The 20,209-nt window shown below is 34.4% G+C and overlaps 1 protein-coding gene across 3 annotated transcripts in view; it reads left to right on the top strand.

Annotated features, from left to right (window-relative positions):
- The window catches only part of COL11A1 (collagen type XI alpha 1 chain), a 209,532-nt gene that overhangs the window by 87,472 nt on the left and 101,851 nt on the right, over nucleotides 1-20,209 (top strand). For all 3 annotated transcript variants that reach the window (XM_053591954.1, XM_053591955.1, XM_053591953.1), the window contains 8 exons: nucleotides 278-322; nucleotides 578-631; nucleotides 1,103-1,147; nucleotides 10,840-10,893; nucleotides 11,991-12,035; nucleotides 13,525-13,578; nucleotides 13,665-13,709; nucleotides 19,218-19,271. In XM_053591954.1, coding sequence (XP_053447929.1) covers nucleotides 278-322; nucleotides 578-631; nucleotides 1,103-1,147; nucleotides 10,840-10,893; nucleotides 11,991-12,035; nucleotides 13,525-13,578; nucleotides 13,665-13,709; nucleotides 19,218-19,271 — 396 coding nt within the window. The remainder of the gene's footprint in view (nucleotides 1-277; nucleotides 323-577; nucleotides 632-1,102; nucleotides 1,148-10,839; nucleotides 10,894-11,990; nucleotides 12,036-13,524; nucleotides 13,579-13,664; nucleotides 13,710-19,217; nucleotides 19,272-20,209) is intronic.

Raw genomic sequence — 20,209 nt, 5'->3', positions numbered from 1 at the left:
CAGGATACAGCCGGGTGTTGACTGCCTTGTTATGTTCTAAGATCTCATGATGCCACCTCACATCATTCTCTCCCTCCTTTGTGTGTGTTATTTTCCCCTCTTGGGTTATCTATTTAATTATTGTTTTCCTGTTAAATCTCCTGCATGCCATGGAAAATGTGGCTAGATGGTGTCCTTAAAGTGACTAGAAATTATTTTAAGGTGTCATGCTATTAGATGAGTCTTCTTGATTTTCTGTTTTAGAATCTAAATTTATTTATTATTTTCTTCATTGAAGGGTATGGCAGGTGTTGATGGCCCTCCAGGACCAAAGGGGAACATGGTATGTGGCAAATGGCCGTAAAATAATTCATCTTTGACTCTGAATACTAACAACAATTTTCAATGCTAAATCTAAACTAAAGATTTCTTACATTTTGCGAAATACATTAGTTACCACCACCATTAATATTTTGTAATGTTTTCCAAATTGCTTGGAGGGAAAACTGATTTGGGGGCTATGTTCCAATTGAGAAGAAAAAACCTACTTTTTGGTGACATAGCCCTATTAAAGACTTTTTATATTTTCCTGTGGCAGGGTCCCCAAGGGGAGCCTGGACCTCCAGGTCAGCAAGGAAACCCAGGACCTCAAGTAAGTCTAAGCCAAGGGAGCTCCTTTGAAATAAGGGCGGGACAAGATGGTTATCTAATCAAAGGGAAATTGACAGCCTCAAAATTTTCAATGTATGGATAACAATGTTTAAAATGTGACTGTAGGAAAATATACATTTTCCTTTTTTTTTTTCTTTTATTTGAGCAAACTTACAGAGGCTCTCTTTTTTCCAAGAGAAAAATGAGTCATTCAGGGCTTAGGGAATGCTAGGGCCAATAGCCACACCTGCAGGAAGGGTTCTGAACGGTATCACATTGCAATCCCTTTGCAAAAAGAGGAGCTTGTGTAGAACACCTTATAATGTTCCCAACTCCTCAGGGAGAATGGGGGATGTACATAGATTTTTATAATTCATTTCACGTGCAACAGAGAGCTGATCATTTATGATATTTTAAAAGTGTATTGTTGTGATATGATACCTGATATACGAAATAAATTCTTTTAAAATAGGGTCTTCCTGGTCCGCAAGGTCCCATTGGTCCTCCTGGTGAAAAAGTAAGTTACTGTGGTGTTCTAGTAATGCCTGATGAACAAGTTTGGGGTTAACGATCTTAGGGGGGTGTGAGGCCTGCCTTCTGTTTCTGTCACGCTATCTAGATGCCTTAGCACATAGGAATTAATCTGGAGTTAAAACTTGAAGGTACAGTGTGGGTAGAATTTATTCATGTATCTTTAAACTATGAGTGATAAATTTCAGAGTTACCATTTGGACAGCTTTCAATTATGGCATTCTCAGCTATATTAATTTCAGAAAGACCTTAGTATGAGTGAATGTTTTCTCTTTATTTTGGTTGTCTTTCCTTTCTCATTATTTGAAAAATGTAATTAGGTTAGCTCATGATTAAAAAGGGTGTAGCAAGATCTGATTAAGGGAAAATTGTGAAGTCATTGTCACAATTTCTCATTTATGAATGGCAAATGATGTTCTTGTTAATAACTCAATGTCTGGCTCAAAACAGGAGTAAATCTTTAATTAAAGAGATGTCTTTTTCTCTGTGATCGCCTCTGCCAAATTCCTTGAGTAATCTATTGTTTCCTGTAGTTATAGTACAATTGTTAGCTGGTTCTTTTTACCATTTATTCTCCTCTTATTTTTGTTGACTTCTATAAGCATATCATTTTTTTTTTTTTTACAAAGCAATAGCAGCTTACTGTGGCATAATTTACATACCGTGAAAATTCACTTGTTTTAAAAGCACATGTCAATGACTTCTAGCAAATTTACAGAGGTGTGCCACGATCTAAGTTTTAGAATGTTTATACCACTCCAGAAGAATATTTGTGTCAGTTTGCAGTCCCACACCCACATGTAGGCAACAACTAATCTGCTTTCTGTCTCTATGGATTTGACTTTTCTGAATGTTTTCTATGAATGAAATCTATAAATAAATTTAATATATAATTTTAGTTATGTGAACAAATATAAGAAGTGACTTTTATATGTCTTCTTTCGTTTAGTATAATGTTTTGGGGGTTTATCTATGTTGTAGCACACATATATCAGTACTTTGCTCTTTTTTATACCTTTTTAGTATTTTATTGATTGTATATACCAGGTTGTGTTTACCTGTTTAACCATTGATAGAATATGGGTAATTTATACTTTTTGGCTATTGTCTGTAAAATAGTACTACTGTGAGTATTCATGTATCAATCTTTATGTAGCAATGCTTTCACTTCTTTTTAGTATGTACTTAGAAGTGAAATTCCTGTATTTTATGGTAAACTTAATGTTTAACATTTTAAGAAGTTTCTAAAACTATTTTTCAAAGTGGTTGTACCATTTTTCCTTGCCATTAGCAGTATGTGAGCATATTAGTTTCTCTATGACTTCACTAATAACTTGTTATGGTATATTTTCTTGATTAGGTCAGTTCTTGTTGCTATGACATGTATCCCGTTGTGGTTGTAATTTGCATTCCCCTGTGATCACTCATCATAAGCATGCTACATTTATTATAAATTGTACATGAAGCATACACCTGTTAAATTTTTTGCCATGATTTTATCATCTATGCACGAGGTTATTAAAAAGAATTTACTCTTAGGGAAAATTGTTATGTTTGAATTCCCTTTGCTGAGCCAGAGGTAAAATATAGGATCTAGTTCATTGTACTTACAGTGATATGAAGAGAGCTGTCCTAAGTATATACCGTTTCTGTCTCTGATCTAACATGCTCAGCTTATAGGTTCAAAGACAGTCTCTTTCCATCAAAAGGAGAAAGCAACTCAAGAACATGAGGGAAACATCTTTTAATTATAATGCATCTATGCTATACATTTTATACCTATGTTAAAATGTGCTAATTATTACTTTTTTATATTTATGATAATCTATAAATTATAATCTGTTTATTTGGCTCAACACTCTTGTCTCTCTAGACTTGTTAAATAGTTATTAAAAATTATATCACAGTATGAGTATAATTTAACTAATGTCATTCATTTTTGATATTCAAGAACTTTTAGGGAATTTGTCCTAAGTTATTATATAACTTGTGATTTTCTTGTGTTTTTGATAAAATACTTCATAAAGTTTCCTTGAATGAACTAAAATAGATAAGATAGTACTTGGCTTTATTCTGGGTTTTTTAAATAAAACCTCTGGATATTTCCTGTTATTTATGAGTTCAAAATTTATATAATTCACGTATTAATTGCTTTACAGAAAAGAATTGGTGTGTTTAACTCTGTAACTCTATCAGACTGAAACACTGTCACATATAACATTAGTTAATTTAGCTAACCTCTCCGATGACAATAGTTTCAGAAATTCATTGAGAATGTATATATATATATACATATATATATATATATATATATCACTCAACTTTAATACTCTCTCTCCATGGAAACAGCAAGCAGTTAAGAGAGCAGACAAGCCATTCTGCTGTCATGAAACTTCAATTCTAAAAGAGATAGAATAATTTTAATCTGAGTTAAAGTCATCCTACATAGTATAAGAGTTTTAATAATTTTTGTCTACTCTCAAATATATGGTGACACAAAACAATTCATGGAATATTGCCTAGTTGGTCATTGCCATCCAAATATCATATAGTATCGATTAATATAGTAGTTCCTTGTGCATTGCGTTTTGTTCTAAAAAATTAAATGTATTGTCTTAAGAACAAAAGGCAATTTAAGTGACAAGGTGATGATGCCATTAATAAGTAGCCTTAATTTTATAAATAATAATTGCATAGTTTCTTGACTGAATATAACTTGAATATAATATAACTGAATATAATATAATTCAGTTACTTGACTGAATGTAACTTTGCAGCCTGGTGAAAGGGATTGAGACTTTTAAGTTCTTTAATGAAATATAATTAATTTCAGTTATAAAATGTAAATGATTCAATTTAAAGTTATCTTAAACGGTTTTCTGTTTATTTTATACTGATTTCACTGAGGCTTTCTCCTCAAATTGTGTAATGTTAGCCAACATGTATACAATGCTAGACAATTGTCAATTGAGCTATAATAAACAGTCTAGTGCAAATGTCTTTATGATAAAATGGATTTTTTTTCTTAAGGGTAGATGCCTAGTAGTAAGATTTTGGGGGTCAAATAAGAGATCTAATTTGAGTTCTCTGAGGACTCCCGTGCTTCTTTCCAAAGAGGGTTATCAGTTTGCAGTCCCCCCAAAAATGTAAAAGTGTTTCTCTGTACAACAGTGCCAGCATCTGTAACTCTGGGACTTTGAGATGTTGGCTAAGTGATATCTTAGGCTGGTTTAGGTTTGGGTTTCTCTGATGATTAGGGATGGTGAACATTTTTTCATATCTTTGTTAGCCCTTTCTCTATCTTCCTCAGAGAAAAGTTATGTTTATGTTTCTTGCCCAGTGATAGATGGGGTTGTTAGCTCTTTTTTTGGTTTATTAATTTGAATTCTCTATGGATTCTAGTTATTAGGCCTTTGTCGGATTCGTAACATGCAAATATCTTTTCCCATTCTAAAGGTTTTCTCTTTGCTTTAATTGTTGTGTCCTTGGCTGTGCAAACATTTTCAGTTTAATTAAGTCTCATTTGTTTATTTTTGTTGTTGTGATGGCTGCTAAAGTCTTCAGAAAATCATTCCCAGGAGTTTTCAAGAGTTTCTTCCACACTTTATTCTAATATTTTTGTCATTTCATGTCTTAGATTTAAATATTTTATCCATCTTCAGTCAATTTTTGTTAGTGATGAAAGGTGTGGGCCCAATTTTACCAATTTTAGCCTTTTTACATGTGGTTATCTAGTTCTCACAGCACCATTTATTGAATAGGGATTCTTTTCCCCACTGTATGTTTTTATTCGGTTTTTCATTTTTTTTTCTTTTTTTTTTTATTGTTGGGGATTCATTGAGGGTACAATAAGCCAGGTTACACTGATTGCAATTGTTAGGTAAAGTCCCTCTTGCAATCATGTCTTGCCCCCATAAAGTGTGACACACACCAAGGCCCCACCCACCTCCCTCCTTCCCTCTTTCTGCTTCCCCCCCATAACCTTAATTGTCATTAATTGTCCTCATATCAAAATTGAGTACATAGGTTTTTCAAAGATGGTTGGCAAGCAGAGACTGATTTCATCTCTTGGTTTTCTATTCAGTTTCATGTGTTTATATCTCTATTTATATGCCAATACCATCCTGTTTTTGAGGACTTGTAGTATAACCTAAAGTCTGGTAGGGTGATGCTTCTGGCATTTTTCTTACTAAAAGTTGCCTTGCCTATTCAGGTTTTTTTCTGGTTCTATACAAAACAAAAAACTATTTTTCCAGTTCTTTAAAATATGATGCTAGTACTTTAATGAGTATGGCATTGAATTTATTGATTGCCAAGAGCATGGTATATTTTTCCATTTGTTAATGTCTTCTGCTATTTCTTTTCTTAGAGTTTCATAATTCTTTTTGTAGAGTCCTTCACCTTTTCTGTTAGGTATATTCATAGGTATTTCATTTTTTTTGCAGCTTCTAAGAAGGGAATTACATCTTTTATTAAATTCTCTATGTGGCTGTTAATGGAGTATACAAAGGCGACTGATTTTTGGACATTGATTTTATATCCTGAGATGTTACTGTTTTTCTTGATCACTTCCAAGGGGCTTGTGGTTGAGTCTCTGGGGTTTTCTAAGTATAAGATCATGTCATTGGAAAAGAATGAGAATGTGACTTTCTCTGCCCCCATTTGGATGCCCTTTATATCCTTCTCTTGACCAATTTCTTTGGCTAAAACTTACACAACTATGTTGAATAATAGGGTGATAGAGGATACCGTAGCCTGGTTCCAGTTCTAAGTGGAAAAGCTTTCAGTTTTACTCCATTCATATGATATTAGCTGTGGGTTTGCTGTAGATGGCTTGAATCAGTTTAAGAAATTTGCCATCTGCATCTATAGTCTTAAGTGTTCCTATTACAAAAGGATGGTAAATTTTATCAAATACTTTTCTGCACCTATTTGGAGGATCATATGGTCTTTGCTTTTGTTTCTATTGACATAGAAGATTACATTTATGGATTTGCATATGTTAAATCATCCTTGTATCCCTGGAATGAAGCCTACTTGATCATGATGTATAGTTTTTTTAATATGTAGCTATAGTCTTTTATCTAAGATTTTATTGAGTATTTTTGCACCAATATTAATTAGCAAAATTGGTCTGAGTTCTTCTTTTTAGTTGGGTCATTTCCTGATTTTGGTATCAGGATGGTGTTTGCTTCATAGAATATGTTAGGAAAGGTTCCTTCCTTCTCAATATTTTGGAATTAATTCTGCAGTATAGGTACAAGACCATCTTTGTAGGTTTGATAGAATTCTGGTGTGAAGCCATCTGGTCCAGGGCTTTTTTTTATTGGAAGCTTTTATCATTTCATCAATCTCAGTGTTTGATATTTGTCTGTTCTAGAGATCTAATTCTTCCTGTTTAAGTCTATGGAGATGGTATGATCCCAGGTATTGATCCATTTCCTCTACATTGTCCAATTTCTGGGCATAGAGTTTCTTGTAGAAGTCAGAGATAATTTCTTGTATCTCAGTGGTATCTGTTGTTATTTCTCCTTTTCCTTTCTGATTGAGGTTATTAGAGATCTTACTATTATGTTTCTGATTAATATGGCCAAATGTTTATCATTTTATTTCCCTTTTTGAAGAAATAGCTTTTTGTTTCATTGATTTTTGAATGATTCTTTTTTTTTCAATTTGATTTATTTTTGATTTAATTTTGATCATTTATTTTCTTCTGCTGGGTTGAGATTGGATTGCTCCTCCTTTTCCATTTTCTTAAGATGATTGATTAGGTTGTTGATATGCTCTCATTCTGTTTTTGGATGTAGGCTTCTAATGTGAAAATTTTCCCTCTTATGATTGCTTTTGCAGTACCCCATAGGTTTTGATAACTTGTAGCTTCATCGTTGTTAAGTCTGAGGAATGTAATCATTTCCTCCTTTATCTCTCTTTAACCCAACTGTCATTCAGCATAAGGTTGTATAGTTTCCATGCCTTTGTGTGGGGATGAAAATTTTTGTTGGAGTTGTTTATTGCCTTGAGGTCTGAGGATACGTATAATTTTGATTCTTTTAATTTTGTTGAGGTTTTTTGTGACCTAGGGTATGATATATTTCAACTGTGTTCCAAGGGCTCATGAGAAGAACGTAGTATATTCCTTAGCTTTGGGATAGTGTGTTCTGTATATGTTTATTAAGTTTCTTTGTTTTAACATTGCATTTAAGTTTCTTTTATCGTTGCATTTAAGTTTCTTTTATCGTTAGTTGCTGTTTAGAAGATCAGTTGAGTTCTGTCAGAGGGGTGTTAAGGTTCCCAGCTATTATGGTGTAATAATCAATCAAGGTCTGTTTCATAAATCTGGGCACGTTTAAATTGGGTGCATAATATTGAAAATTGAAATGTTCTGTTGATGTTTTGTTCCCTTGACCACTATGAACTGACCATCTTTGTCTTTCTTAACTTTAATTGCTTTAAATCCACTTGTATCTAAAAATAAGATAGTGACCTCTCCTTCCTTTTGGTTTCCATTTGCCTGAAATAATTGTTTTCCAACCCTTCACCCGAGTCTTGTTTTGTCTTTCAAGGTTAGATGTGGTTCCTGGATACATCATATGGATGGCTTGGGCTTTTTTGTTCAGTCGGTCAGCCTATGCAACTTCAGTGGGGAATTCAAGTCATTAACATTTATTGAGAAAATTGATAAGTGTGGTGGAGTTCTATTCATTTTATTTTGTGAAAGTCCTTTGCTTAGTTTGATGCTTTGCACCACCGTGGGAGCTAAGTTTTGTCCTTTAGTTTCTGGGTGTTTACTTTGCTGATGGGCCATTGTGATGTTCATTATGGAGAATAGGGCTAGTATTTCTTGTAGAGCTGGTCTTGTGGTGGTGAATTTCCTCAGTATTTGCACATCAGTGAAAGATTTGATTCCTCCATCTATTTTTGAAGCTTAGTTTGGTAGGATACAGAATTCTGGGCTGAAAATTATTGTTTTTAAGACAGTTAAAGGTATCTGACCATTCTCTTCTGGTTTGGAAAGTTTCAGCTGAGAAGTTTGCTGTCACCCTGATGGATCTGCCCCTGTAGCTCAATTGGAACTTATTCCTTTGCTGCTTGAAGAATTTTCTCTTTCATCTTGACTTTGGACAGATCCATTACAGTGTGTCCTGGAGATGACCTGGAGTTCAATATCCTTCTAAAAGGAATGTTTCATAATCTTTAATGATACTTGGGAAGTTTTCATTTCTGATATCCTCCAGTAGGGCTTCCATTTCTTTGGGATAATCTTCTTCCCTTTTGGGAAATCCTATAATTCATATTCATATGTTTGAATGCTTTGTGATGTTCCATAATTCTCTGAGTGAATAGTCTTCTTTCTCTTCTTTTTTGCCTCTTTAACTGCCTGGATTAGCTCAAGTGCTTTATCTTCTAGCTCTGAGATTCTCTTTTCTCCATCATCTAATATTTTATTGATATTTTCTACTGTATCTTTAAGTACCCCAATTGACTCCTGTAAGTCCTTAGGCTCCCCTATATCTTTTCTAATTCTACTTATCTTTCAAACAATTTTCGGTTTTGTTTTACCACTTTCTTGTCAATTTCTTTTATGGTTTTTGCCATCTTTATGTTCAATTCCCTTTCTGTCGTTTTCATTAATTCTTTATAGGTAGACTCCTCTGCTACCTCCTAATCCCTTGTGAGGAGATTTGCTCTATTCTGGGTTTTCATGTTGCCAGAATTTTTCTGTTGGTTCCTCCTCATCTGTGTTTTCTTCTTGTTCACTTATTTTTCCTTCTCACTACCTTCTTGGCTTAAAATTGCCTTGTCTCATAGCTTAGGTGTTGAAGTGGCCTTGTGATATAAGGCCAAAAGTAAGATAAGGGTAAAGAGTGAGAAGGAAGAAAGAAAAGAAAAAGATAAAGAGGAAAGGAAACAGACGGGGTGGAAAGAAAGAATTAAAGAAAAGGAGAGGAAAAAAAACAGTAGAAGTGGGGCGGTGCCTGTGACTCAAAGGGGTAGGGTGCTGGCCCCATATGCCAGAGGTGGAGGGTTCAAACCCAGCCCTGGCTAAAAACTGCAAAAAAAAAAAAAAAAACAGTAGAAGTGAAAGAGAGTGACAGGGTAAAAAAACAGTAGAAGTGAAAGAGAGTGACAATGCTTTAACCACTTCTGCAGCTCTAGTATTTTGGGGGCCTGGGCTGAGTGGGTCCCTTGAAACCTACTTACCAGCCGGGGCAAAAGCAAGACCTCACCTCTGCCAAATATAAAAAGAAGTCAGCTGCATGTCTCAGTGGGGACCTACGAATACCTTCTTTCCAAAGGCCAAAGCTAGAGGGACACCCAAGGCTGTGAGCCTGTGGCCTCCTTGAGCTAGACCAAAGCTATGACCCTCCAGCCCTCAGAAAAGAGAAAAAATATGTATATTAAAAAGTTAAAAAAATGTTTAAAAAATAAAAAATTGTATTGTATAAGATAAAGAAAAAAAGTCATCTTAGTTGTTGTATGAAAAATTTATGTGAGAAAGATAAAGTAGAAAAATCTCTACCAAAAGAGAGAAATAAGGAGAGAAATAAAAAAAGAGGAATAAAAGGGGTAAAACACCATAACAAAAATGGAGGAGCCCTTGCTATTAAAAATAGTACAAATGAAAAAAAAAACGTGAACCCAAACAAAAAATATTAAACAACAATAACAACAACAATAGAGGGAAAAAAAGAAAAGGAGAAAACTAAGGAAAAAATTGAAAAAATAAGCAAAAATGTAAAACCATATGTGTGTGTGTGTTGCAATATATTGCCTGGACATCTGGTGATGCTGTGGTACTAGGAGACAGAATACATGCTGGATTTACTGTCTAGGATAGGGCCAGAGCCACTCTTTAGTTGCAAAGGAGACGGGATCTTGTCTCCCATGTTTGCCTCCCATCTCTCTCTCTTCTTTGCCTTAAATCTGGGCCTTTTCCCTTGGTCACCATTCAGTCCCCACAGGACTGGAGTTCCAAAGCTTTCCCCAGAATTCCCAGGAGACCCATCAGACAGTGCCCCCTGACAGCAAAACAGCCATCCTGGTGGGTGTGAGAGCCATTCACGTCACCCCAAGGGTGGCCGCTCAAGCTTAGCAGGCACGCCAGAGCCAACCTGCCCTAGGATCCCATGGACTATTCCTTCCACTCAATTGATCTTTACGCAATGGTTGGCAACCTGCCAGCCAGCAGCCAAACGATGGGAGAACAACCCTGCCTAGCATTTAACCCCAGCCACCAGCTGCTATTCGAGTCTACTTGCTGCTCTCGTGAGCAGCCTATTCCAAAATCAAAATACTGCATGACCGCCCTTTCTTTTCTCCAGACCTCTATGGCAAAGCCAGCCGACTAGCCTTACCAAGTACCTGCCTTCTGTGCTGGATTTCCTCAGCTCCAGACCTCCCTGTTGGCTCCTAAAGTCTCCTGCTGCTTCACTGTGCCCCCGGAGTGATTTTCTATGCAGATTCCCCCAGACAGAGGTGGCTGAAGTCCACTTTCCCCTGTCTCATCACCTTTCTCTTTATATGTCATTTCTTCCACATAATACATTTAACTCTTTGTTATTTATAGAAAGAAGTTAGTGACTCATGTTAAGAATTTTATTAGCAGTGCCTACAAACCAAAATTTTTCATCATTTTCATTTTTTTAAATCAAATATTTTCTTTCTTCATTTGATAAGGGACCACAAGGAAAACCAGGGCTTGGTGGACTCCCTGGTGCCGATGGACCTCCTGTAAGTAACAGTTACCTGGTGATTAAAATTTCTAAAGATTGGCTTCAAAAATAGATTTTACATATGTTTTAGAAATGAATGTATGCAGTTGTACTAAAAATAAATGAAGTCAGTAATTAAGCATTGGTGTCTCTACAGTGCCATTTTATCATTTCTTTATTGCAAAATAGTTAGTGATCTCATAGTAGGCTTTGTATAAAATCAATCTATGAATCTGGGTCAGAACCCATCTAGAATTTCATATTTTCCTACTTCCTCATGAACCATTAGCTCTAGGAAAATAGGTCCAATTACATTTTCTCATAATGCTCTAAATTTTTTATCACCATACTCTTCCATATGTCTATTTTTAAAGAAATCCCAACTCTATCCTCATCTCCTTTCTAAAGAACCTATTTTCTAAGAATCCAGGTGAAGTTCCTTGCCGTTTATAAATTTCCTTAGACATCTACCATTGACATTTCTCAACCATTTCTCCTCTGGAAATATAGCAATATTTATTATTTCCCTCACATAGTAATAAATACTATAATAATGTAATCTCTATAGTTGTTACTTTTTAAAAAAAATTGTGAATTATGGATTTTTCTCTTCAAACTACTCAAAGTTTTGAGGGCAAGGATACAAAATTTCTCACTCTGCCCATTGTCATAACTATACATTTTTATTTACTGAGCCTCAATAACATGAGTATGAACATTATTAGTATTTACAATGTAGCTGTCTTGTCAGATGTTCCATACACATGCCATAGTTGTCTTTTGATCAATATGAAAAATGTTAAAGAGATATAATTACCTTTATGTAAGATTCTAATTGAGACAGGTTGAATTGTTAATGAAGTATGTATTGTTTTATGTGCTTTTTTCCAAGCCTTCTCAAATGCAATACCATCAAATGTAAGCTTATTATGTTTATGAACAAATACCAATTTCCAGTGCTATTTTAAGCACTATACACTGATGCAAAAGTGTTCAATTTTTTTAAACTTCAAGAGTGAATTCTCAATAGATTTAAAAACAAAAGGAACCAGTTCATAATTTAGTCAGCTACTATTAATATTGCATCTTACCCGTATATATGTTTGCTAAATATAGGGTCATCCTGGAAAAGAAGGACAGTCTGGAGAAAAGGGTGCTCTGGTATGTTTTCAAGTATCTTTTCCAATGTCTTGTCAGTTTGTACGTGGGTCACTATAAATGTTTTGAGATAGACAAAAATTAAGAAACATAAAATACACACAGACACAGAAATAGATGATGCCTTTCCAGCAGCATTGATATGCCGAGCAAGTTGACACTTGCACAGGTAAATCAGAAGATGCTATCGACTGTGCTCCTTGGAATTAAAATAATGGACCATAATAACACAGTCTGTCTCAAAACTTTCATGGTGACTTACATAATATCTTTAAGAGAAAATTGCCTTAATTTGGTCATCTGCATGGTACATATATTCTTCTTTGAACACTTAGGGATGTATTAGAAAATAAATACCAGAAAATATGCCATCTCTAACTATACTTTTGTCTGCTTTCTAAAGAACTTTTCTCAACATTTAAATAGAGATAATTATATTTTGAGTAAGGTGTGCCTTAGATAGAAACTTGTAATTTTGTTTTAATAATCAGCTTGTGTTCTTTATTTTTAAAAATATTCTTATGATCAGGAATATATCTATATTGTGCATGTGTGCATTATATGTGGAGTAAGTGATAACAACATATAACTGTGAAATTAGATAAGAATTATTAAATGTCATTAAATTGCTTAGGTAACTCCTATCTTATTATTACCTCTCACTTTCTAATAACCTTTAGCTGAGAGGATATTACATATAAGAGCAATGGCTATTAATATATCTAAGTGAAATATAATAAAAGCTTGTTCAATGTTAGGACTACCTTGGATTATAGTATCAGAGGCAGGATTGTTTTTATTAAGATTTGTTAGTTTGGGATTCTATTAAAACAAAATTACTGGGCAGCACCTGTGGCTCAAAGGAGTAGGGCGCTGGCCCCATATGCCTCAGGTGGCAGGTTCAAACCCAGCCCCAGCCAAAAACTGCATAAATAAATAAATAAATAAATAAAACAGAATTACTGCAGAAAGTATAAATTATGTTTTTTAAAATATTCCCTTTAGGGAGACTAGAGACATAAACCAAGCTCTGGAAAATATATACACTTGTGATCTTATTCTTGATGATATGAATTTCACAAATTTATAAAAAACTTGTATTAGAAATTATTGATTCTGTTGGCTAATCAATAATTATCTATTGTAGACATTGAGCATAACATATTTTTTCAGGGTACTAAACTTAGTTATTAATTATCTAATTGTTTACCTTATTTTATGTACTTATATACTACGTACCTTAGTCCATTAAGTATTTTATTTTTAGCATGAATATATGATTTACTAAGTTTGAAGCAGGCTGTACTAGTCACATAATTTATTCATTGTATCTGACTTTATAAATAATGGAAAAACTACTCAAGGAATCTTTTCCAAGTACTAATAGTAGAAAAATACTGTATTTTTGGTGATTTTTTGGTAAAATTAAGGTACATAAATTAGTGGCTCTTTCAACATATTAGACATTTAAGTTGCAATGAATCTTTTCCAGGGTCCTCCTGGTCCACAGGGTCCTATTGGCTACCCTGGCCCCCGAGGAGTAAAGGTAATTGTTAAATTGATTTCACAATCCAGAATTTACTTTCATTGTGAAATGTTGCAGTCGTGTAATACTTGTCATTTATTCCTTAGGGAGCAGATGGTGTCAGAGGTCTCAAGGGATCTAAAGGTGAAAAGGTAAAACATAATTGTTTAGGTGATTTTACTTTTTATGTATCTATTATACCAAAAATTAAATTTATTCAACAGATATTTCATTTATCAAATATATTTAGTGGTCACGTCTATTTTGCACAATGCTAGTCTAATTTTATATCCTGTATTATGAAAATGTAAAAACTAAAAAATACAGTTTCTTTGATAAACACAACTAGTCCTTCATTGCCACGCCCTCTTTTATTTGAACATAGATTTAATTTTTGTAAATCATAGGATTGGCCTTATGAACGGATTTGCTACAGGGCTTAGACATAATCCAGTTAGATGAATAACAGAGAAATGTTTATTCCCCTTTTCTCTACTGAAATCCCTAACATTTGTAAACAGAAATGTAGCACAAAACATGAAAGTTGGAAGCGCCCTGTACCAACTGGGGAGATAAGAAACCTTCCTATGTTATGTTACACATAAGGCCGAGGGTTAATAAGATAGAGATAAAAGGATAGATGAAAGAATGTATTTAAGAATATGAATGATTTCTAATTTATTAAGAATTGCCTTTGGATGAAAAACATAAAATTTGATTTTTTTCAGATAAACGTTTAATATGAGTTTGTACCCCCAAATCCTTCAAAAATTATGTTAAAATGCAAAGAGAATGGCATTACTTTGAATCAGTATTGGATTAATTGTTACTATAAAATTACAATAAAAATTTAAAATAGGGTGGCGACTGTAGCTCCATGAGTAGGGCACCGGCCCCATATACTGAGGTTGGCAGGTTCAAACCCAGCCCCCGTCCAAACTGCAACAACAAAATTAAAAATAGCCGGATGTTGTGGCTGGCACCTGTAGTCCCAACTACTTAGGAAGCTGAGGCAAGAGAATCACCTAAGCCCAGGAGTTGGAGGTTGCTGAGAGCTGTGACGCCACGGTACTCTACCAAGGATGATAAAATGAGACTCTGTCTCTACAAAAAAAAAAAAAAGAGAGAGAGAGAGAAATTGAAAATAATGCATAGGCTTATGGTATACAGGTTAGTAGGTTTGGTAAGATGTATATTTGAATATTTATTTTTAATAACAATATGATAAATATTTGTATAAAGGACCATCATTTATTTGCATAGTTACAATGCTATCAAAAGCTTCTTGATTGTTTAGTAACAAAAGGGAATGGATAACAACAAGGGACGGGATGGATTTATTATATCTATTATAATGGGTTTACCTGAAAAAAATATTGATAGACACTAAAGGTATACAACTCAGTTGTCAGTTTTACTGTATGAAAATGTTATTATGCATTTTGTATTAGCTCATCTATCAATTAATCTTGATTCATCTGGTCATTGTACATGAACGTTTAGAATATCAGTTGACCCCCTGTATCTGTGAGTTTTAGATTAAACCAACCACAGTTTGAAAATATTTGAAAGTGATAAAATAAAAAAATTACAGTATATAAAATAATGCAAATAAAACAATATAGTGTAACAGCTAGTTACGTAAGAGTTCATTTGCATTAGGTTATTTTTTATAGTACTGTAGAGTTGAAGTATACAGGAGCATGTGAATAGGTCACACTAAATACTATGGCGTTTTACATTAGGAACTTGAGCATCACAGATTTTGGCAATAGCAGGTGGTTCTGGAACCAATAAACCCCCCACCCCAGCATCAGGATAACAAGGAAGGGCTTGATAGTGTCTTACTAAATTGACAACTGTTCTCAGTAATGATTCAAGGGGGGTTTAACTTCTGATTCTTTGGTCGCCTGTACCAAAAAATACTGTTTCAGTTTAGAATTTATCTTGTTAAGACATTTAAGATATCCATTACATTTTTTTTCTGGTGCCCCCCAAGGAGGTTTAGCAGGGCAGCAACAGTGTTTGAAAGGAAGGTGTTTAATTGTGGTACGGATGTTGCAAATTTGCTGGAAGGAAGGGTAGTTTCAAAGGGAGAGAGCGAAACAAAATTACAGATGATGAGAGTAGGGGGCCGGCCCCATATGCCGAGGATGGTGGGTTCAAACCCAGCCCCTGCCAAACTGCAACAACAAAAAAATAGCCGGGTGTTGTGGCGGGCACCTGTAGTCCCAGCTACTCGGGAGGCTGAGGCAAGAGAATCACATAAGCCCAAGAGCTGGAGGTTGCTGTGAGCCGTGTGATGCCACGGCACTCTACCGAGGGCAGTAAAGTGAGACTCCGTCTCTACAAAAAAAAAAAAAAAAAAAATTACAGATGATGAGATGTATGTGAGGAGAAACACATGCAGGAAAAAAGATAAACATATTGCTGGTATGTAGGAAAACGTCTTGTGATTATTGCTTTTCAGTGTGGATGGTCTCAGAAGGAACAAGTATATATAGGGGAAAATCACTAAAGTTTTTAATTGAGGGTCACAAGTTTACTAATGAGACATATAAAACGAGAGATCACATTCTCTGAGCCTCATTTTAAGTCTGTAAAATGAAGAGATGTCCTCAGAATATCTCTAAGGCATTTTCAGCTGTACTTTTTATTCTATCTCATATATAAGTAGTGAATTATACCTTAGAACAGAATGCAATTTGGATGTCTAAATTGCAGATTTGGAGAAATTCTTTATCAATATTAATGGAAAATTTTTAATGGTAAGAATCTTCCCTACTTTCAAACTCTGTGTAAGATCAAGCCCTGATGAATTTTTAACGTACATTATTTATTTTGTTTTTCTGAGTATGTAAGATAAATGATTATTGGGCTGGGTGCAGTGGCTCATGCCTAGCACACTTGGGAGGCCGAGGCGGGAGGATTGCTTCAGTTCATGAAGTTGAGACCAGCTGAGCAAGAATTTTGCCCATCTCTGCTTAAAATGGGCAAAATTACAAAAAATTAGTCAAGTGCTGTGGCTAGCACCTTTAGTCCAAGATATTTGGAAGACTGAGACAGAAGGGGCACTTGAACACAGGAGTTTGAGGTTGCTGTGAGCTATGCTGATGACATGGCACTCTAGCCTAGGGAAATAGAGTGAAACTCGGTCTAATGAAAAAAAAGATGATTATTTATCTTGTAAGAGATAAAAAAGAAAGTCAAGTTTTTAAATGTATAATGTTAATTGTTAAATAAAGCTGAAATCACAAGTTAATACATTATGCTTACAATTCTCTATGTTTTAGTCTCAGATCTGTCCCTTTAAACTTGAGCAACACAGCCCAATAAACCAAGTGGCATAGGCGAATTCTTTAATGCAACTTCTAAAATTATGTTTCTTTCTTTTTTTAATCCTTAAGATTAAAGATTAAGATTACTTCAGATCTGACAATTTTAGTACCGGGAGGATTAATAACTTGATATGTCACTTGTCAAAAGATGATATTTGTTGGAAGGATATGCCAAATTTGAATCATACGATTTTTTAAATTGTGAATATGTAGAAAAGAAAGACAAGACAGAAACAGCATCTTGACCATTGAGTTCTCAAATAAATGAGTGAGCAAATAAGCAAATAAATCTCTGTCTGAAACAGTCTTAAAAACCGTTATTGATTTTTAGACATTGAATGCAGCATTCTTTAAACTAAACCTGGCAACTGCGTAATTAGGTTTCTCTCCAGGGAGAAGATGATGGAGTCCGTAGTTAATAAGAAGTTAAGTGGTCATTTTTAGCTCCTTAAGCCTTTGCCATTGCCCAGTTGTGTTCAGTACAGAGATCCTCTTGCTCCTTATAAGACCACATTATGATCAGAATGCTGAAAAGACCATGTTTTTCTCTTGAAGAAAAATTCTAGGCTTGTCAGAAAGAATTCTTTGAGTTAGACAAGATACCAATTTGGATCCCTTTTTCCTCCTTTAGCTCTCCTAGATTCATAACTACCTAGTAGTTTGTATTTTTTGGACTTTAACATACCTTACCAAACTCACTTTTAGGCAGTTGTTAGGCATTTATTGTGCATCATAGTTATTAAACGGGAAAAAATGTATTAGGCACTGGAGACTCAGAGGTTAGCTGAGGCATTATTCTTGTGTTCTACGGTTGAGAAGAAGGAAATCAACCTACGATCTACTAAATGCAGAATGGACTATTGTTGCAATAATAAATGTTTGATGGAGGCACACGGGATGGAGAGGTTGATTTTAGGAGGAAAAGACTGATGTCAGAGGAGGCTTCACAGCAGAATTGAAGGAAGACTACAGGCTCTCCAAATGGACAGGGAAGGGAAAGGATTTGCAAGTGTATCACAAATGGAAACACAAATAATTCACTTCTTCTCTAACTCCATTCCAGATTTTTGGGTGGGGAAGGAAGGGAATTCAAGGCAAAACCTGCAGAGGTGAAGAAGGGCTAGATTTTGGAGTGAGGGGTGAGTAGGTGGCTTATATAAATTATTGGCAATTTGGAACCATTGTGGTATTTTAAAGTAAAAATTGATGTGATCAGTTATGTGTTTTAAAGGGGTCGTTTTTACAGCAGATGGGGAAGTATATGTGCCTGTCCTTCATAGCTTCGTTTTTATATTCAGCCTGAAATGGTCTTTCCTGAAATTGTGCAAGTCATTTTCTACTTCCTGCCAGCTGCAGTAACAGCTCCCCCACCAAAACTTACCCCATTTAGTTCTTGCCTCACCACAAGAACCACCAGCACCAGCACCGCCACCATCATCTTTATCTTCATCACTTTTTCTTCTCTGAACACTGATTCTGTGTTGTGTAATGATTACAAGATGATTACAAATGTTCCACTTCAGGTTTTATTAGTAAAACAAAAATCTCAAACATTTCATTACATTTTGAACAGAGTTATTGATCAATTAATATTATTGGATACATGAATGATTATTTCTTAGGAATTTATTTTTTCCTTGTAATTAAGAGCTAGTAAGGTTGTTTGGGAACAAAAGTAGCTTTTAAAAGGCCAGATTTCAGTAGGAATGGTAGCAAACACTTCCTAGGCAAAATTTCTTCGCTCTTTATAAAGGATGCCCAGTTTTCAGCATTACAGGTCTGGGCATATGTACATGTAACGGATATTATCAATTTCATTTTTTAATAATTAATTTTATTTGAAGGTAGATTGTACAATATATAACAAATTTATCTAGAAGGTATTCATTGAAAGCATATGGTAAAAAAAAAGACATGGTATAAAATTCATAGATAAAATTTATTAAGTTAAGGGAACAATCATTTTATTTGGTAGACCAAAACTCTTGTAACCCAAAGTTAAAATTATAATTATTTAAATATATTTTTATTTGCACAAATGGCTTAGAATACATGTTATTATAAAAGATTATAAGAGAGAAGATCTAATGGATACATTTGTGAAGAATTACCTAGAGTAATTTATACCCAATAATTGTGGATTTCTGAGAGGACAGTGGAGAAAGAGTGTATATGGCAGGGGTCGAATGCTAGACAGGAAGTTATACAACTAGGATTGACATTATTCAAAACCAGTTTCCCTGATTATCAGCACCCCATATTTTATATAGCCATATTTTAAATTATTCCAAATAACAATTAAACTCCTGTTTTATTTTTTAGGGCGAAGATGGCTTTCCAGGATTCAAAGGTGACATGGGTCTTAAAGGTGACAGAGTAAGTAAAAAAAATGCACTAGCACATAAAATTATTACATGGGTATGTGTATACATATATACGTATGCATATTCTTTTTCTTAGGTTTAAACATACCACGAATGGAATAAATAAAAATGCTAGTATTGTCTGAGAGTTTACTTATTTAGCTTTTTATATAGACTAAAGAGTAAGCATTTAAGTTTTTGTGGAGATAGTGTAGTATTGTCTTTCAGATGTTTTATTTATGTACGTTTCATAACTGACACACGTGTACCCACACGTGTATTACTGTTTCTACACACAATTTTAGAAAATTATAATCACATTACTTCTTTTAAGTAGTTTGTTCTAAATTTTGTTTCTATGTAGTGAGCCATGCTACCTGAAAATTATGTCTGAAATTTTCATGAATTTTGATTATATAGTGATCTTGTATTTTGAGTGTAAAATGGTATATATTTTCTGGTATATCTAACTTCTAAGAAACAAAATATGAGTTACCTAAAACAAATTAAATGCTTTTCAGGGAAGATTTTGGGAGTATATCTAACTTCTAAGAAATAAAATATGAGTTACCTAAAACAAATTAAATGCTTTTCAGGGAAAATTTCTTTTATAACTGATATCATAGTAACCTATATATCTGAGCACGTAGTCCTAATGTAGAATACTTTTGTTTCCCTAAAGTTCACATGAAGCCTGATTTTAGTATGGGGGTATAACCGCCATCTCCTAGTTCTTACTATCTTAAAAATAAAACCAAGTCCAAAATGGAGGCATGTTTCTTGTGTTCCAACCGTGATTTCCAAAGGGCTAATTAATCTTACTCTCTCTCTCTCTACAACATAGACGTGATGTTGTAGAACATGAACTTGAACTTAATGTCATATATGGCCATCGGGCTTGTGTAGCGTTTCCAATGTCAGACGATATTCAGCTCTTTATTCAGTAATGGA

This window comes from Nycticebus coucang, chromosome 5, assembly GCF_027406575.1.
Source record: "Nycticebus coucang isolate mNycCou1 chromosome 5, mNycCou1.pri, whole genome shotgun sequence".
In the NCBI taxonomy this organism is placed as follows: Eukaryota; Metazoa; Chordata; class Mammalia; order Primates; family Lorisidae; genus Nycticebus; species Nycticebus coucang.
This window is presented reverse-complemented; position numbering and strand designations above follow the sequence as displayed.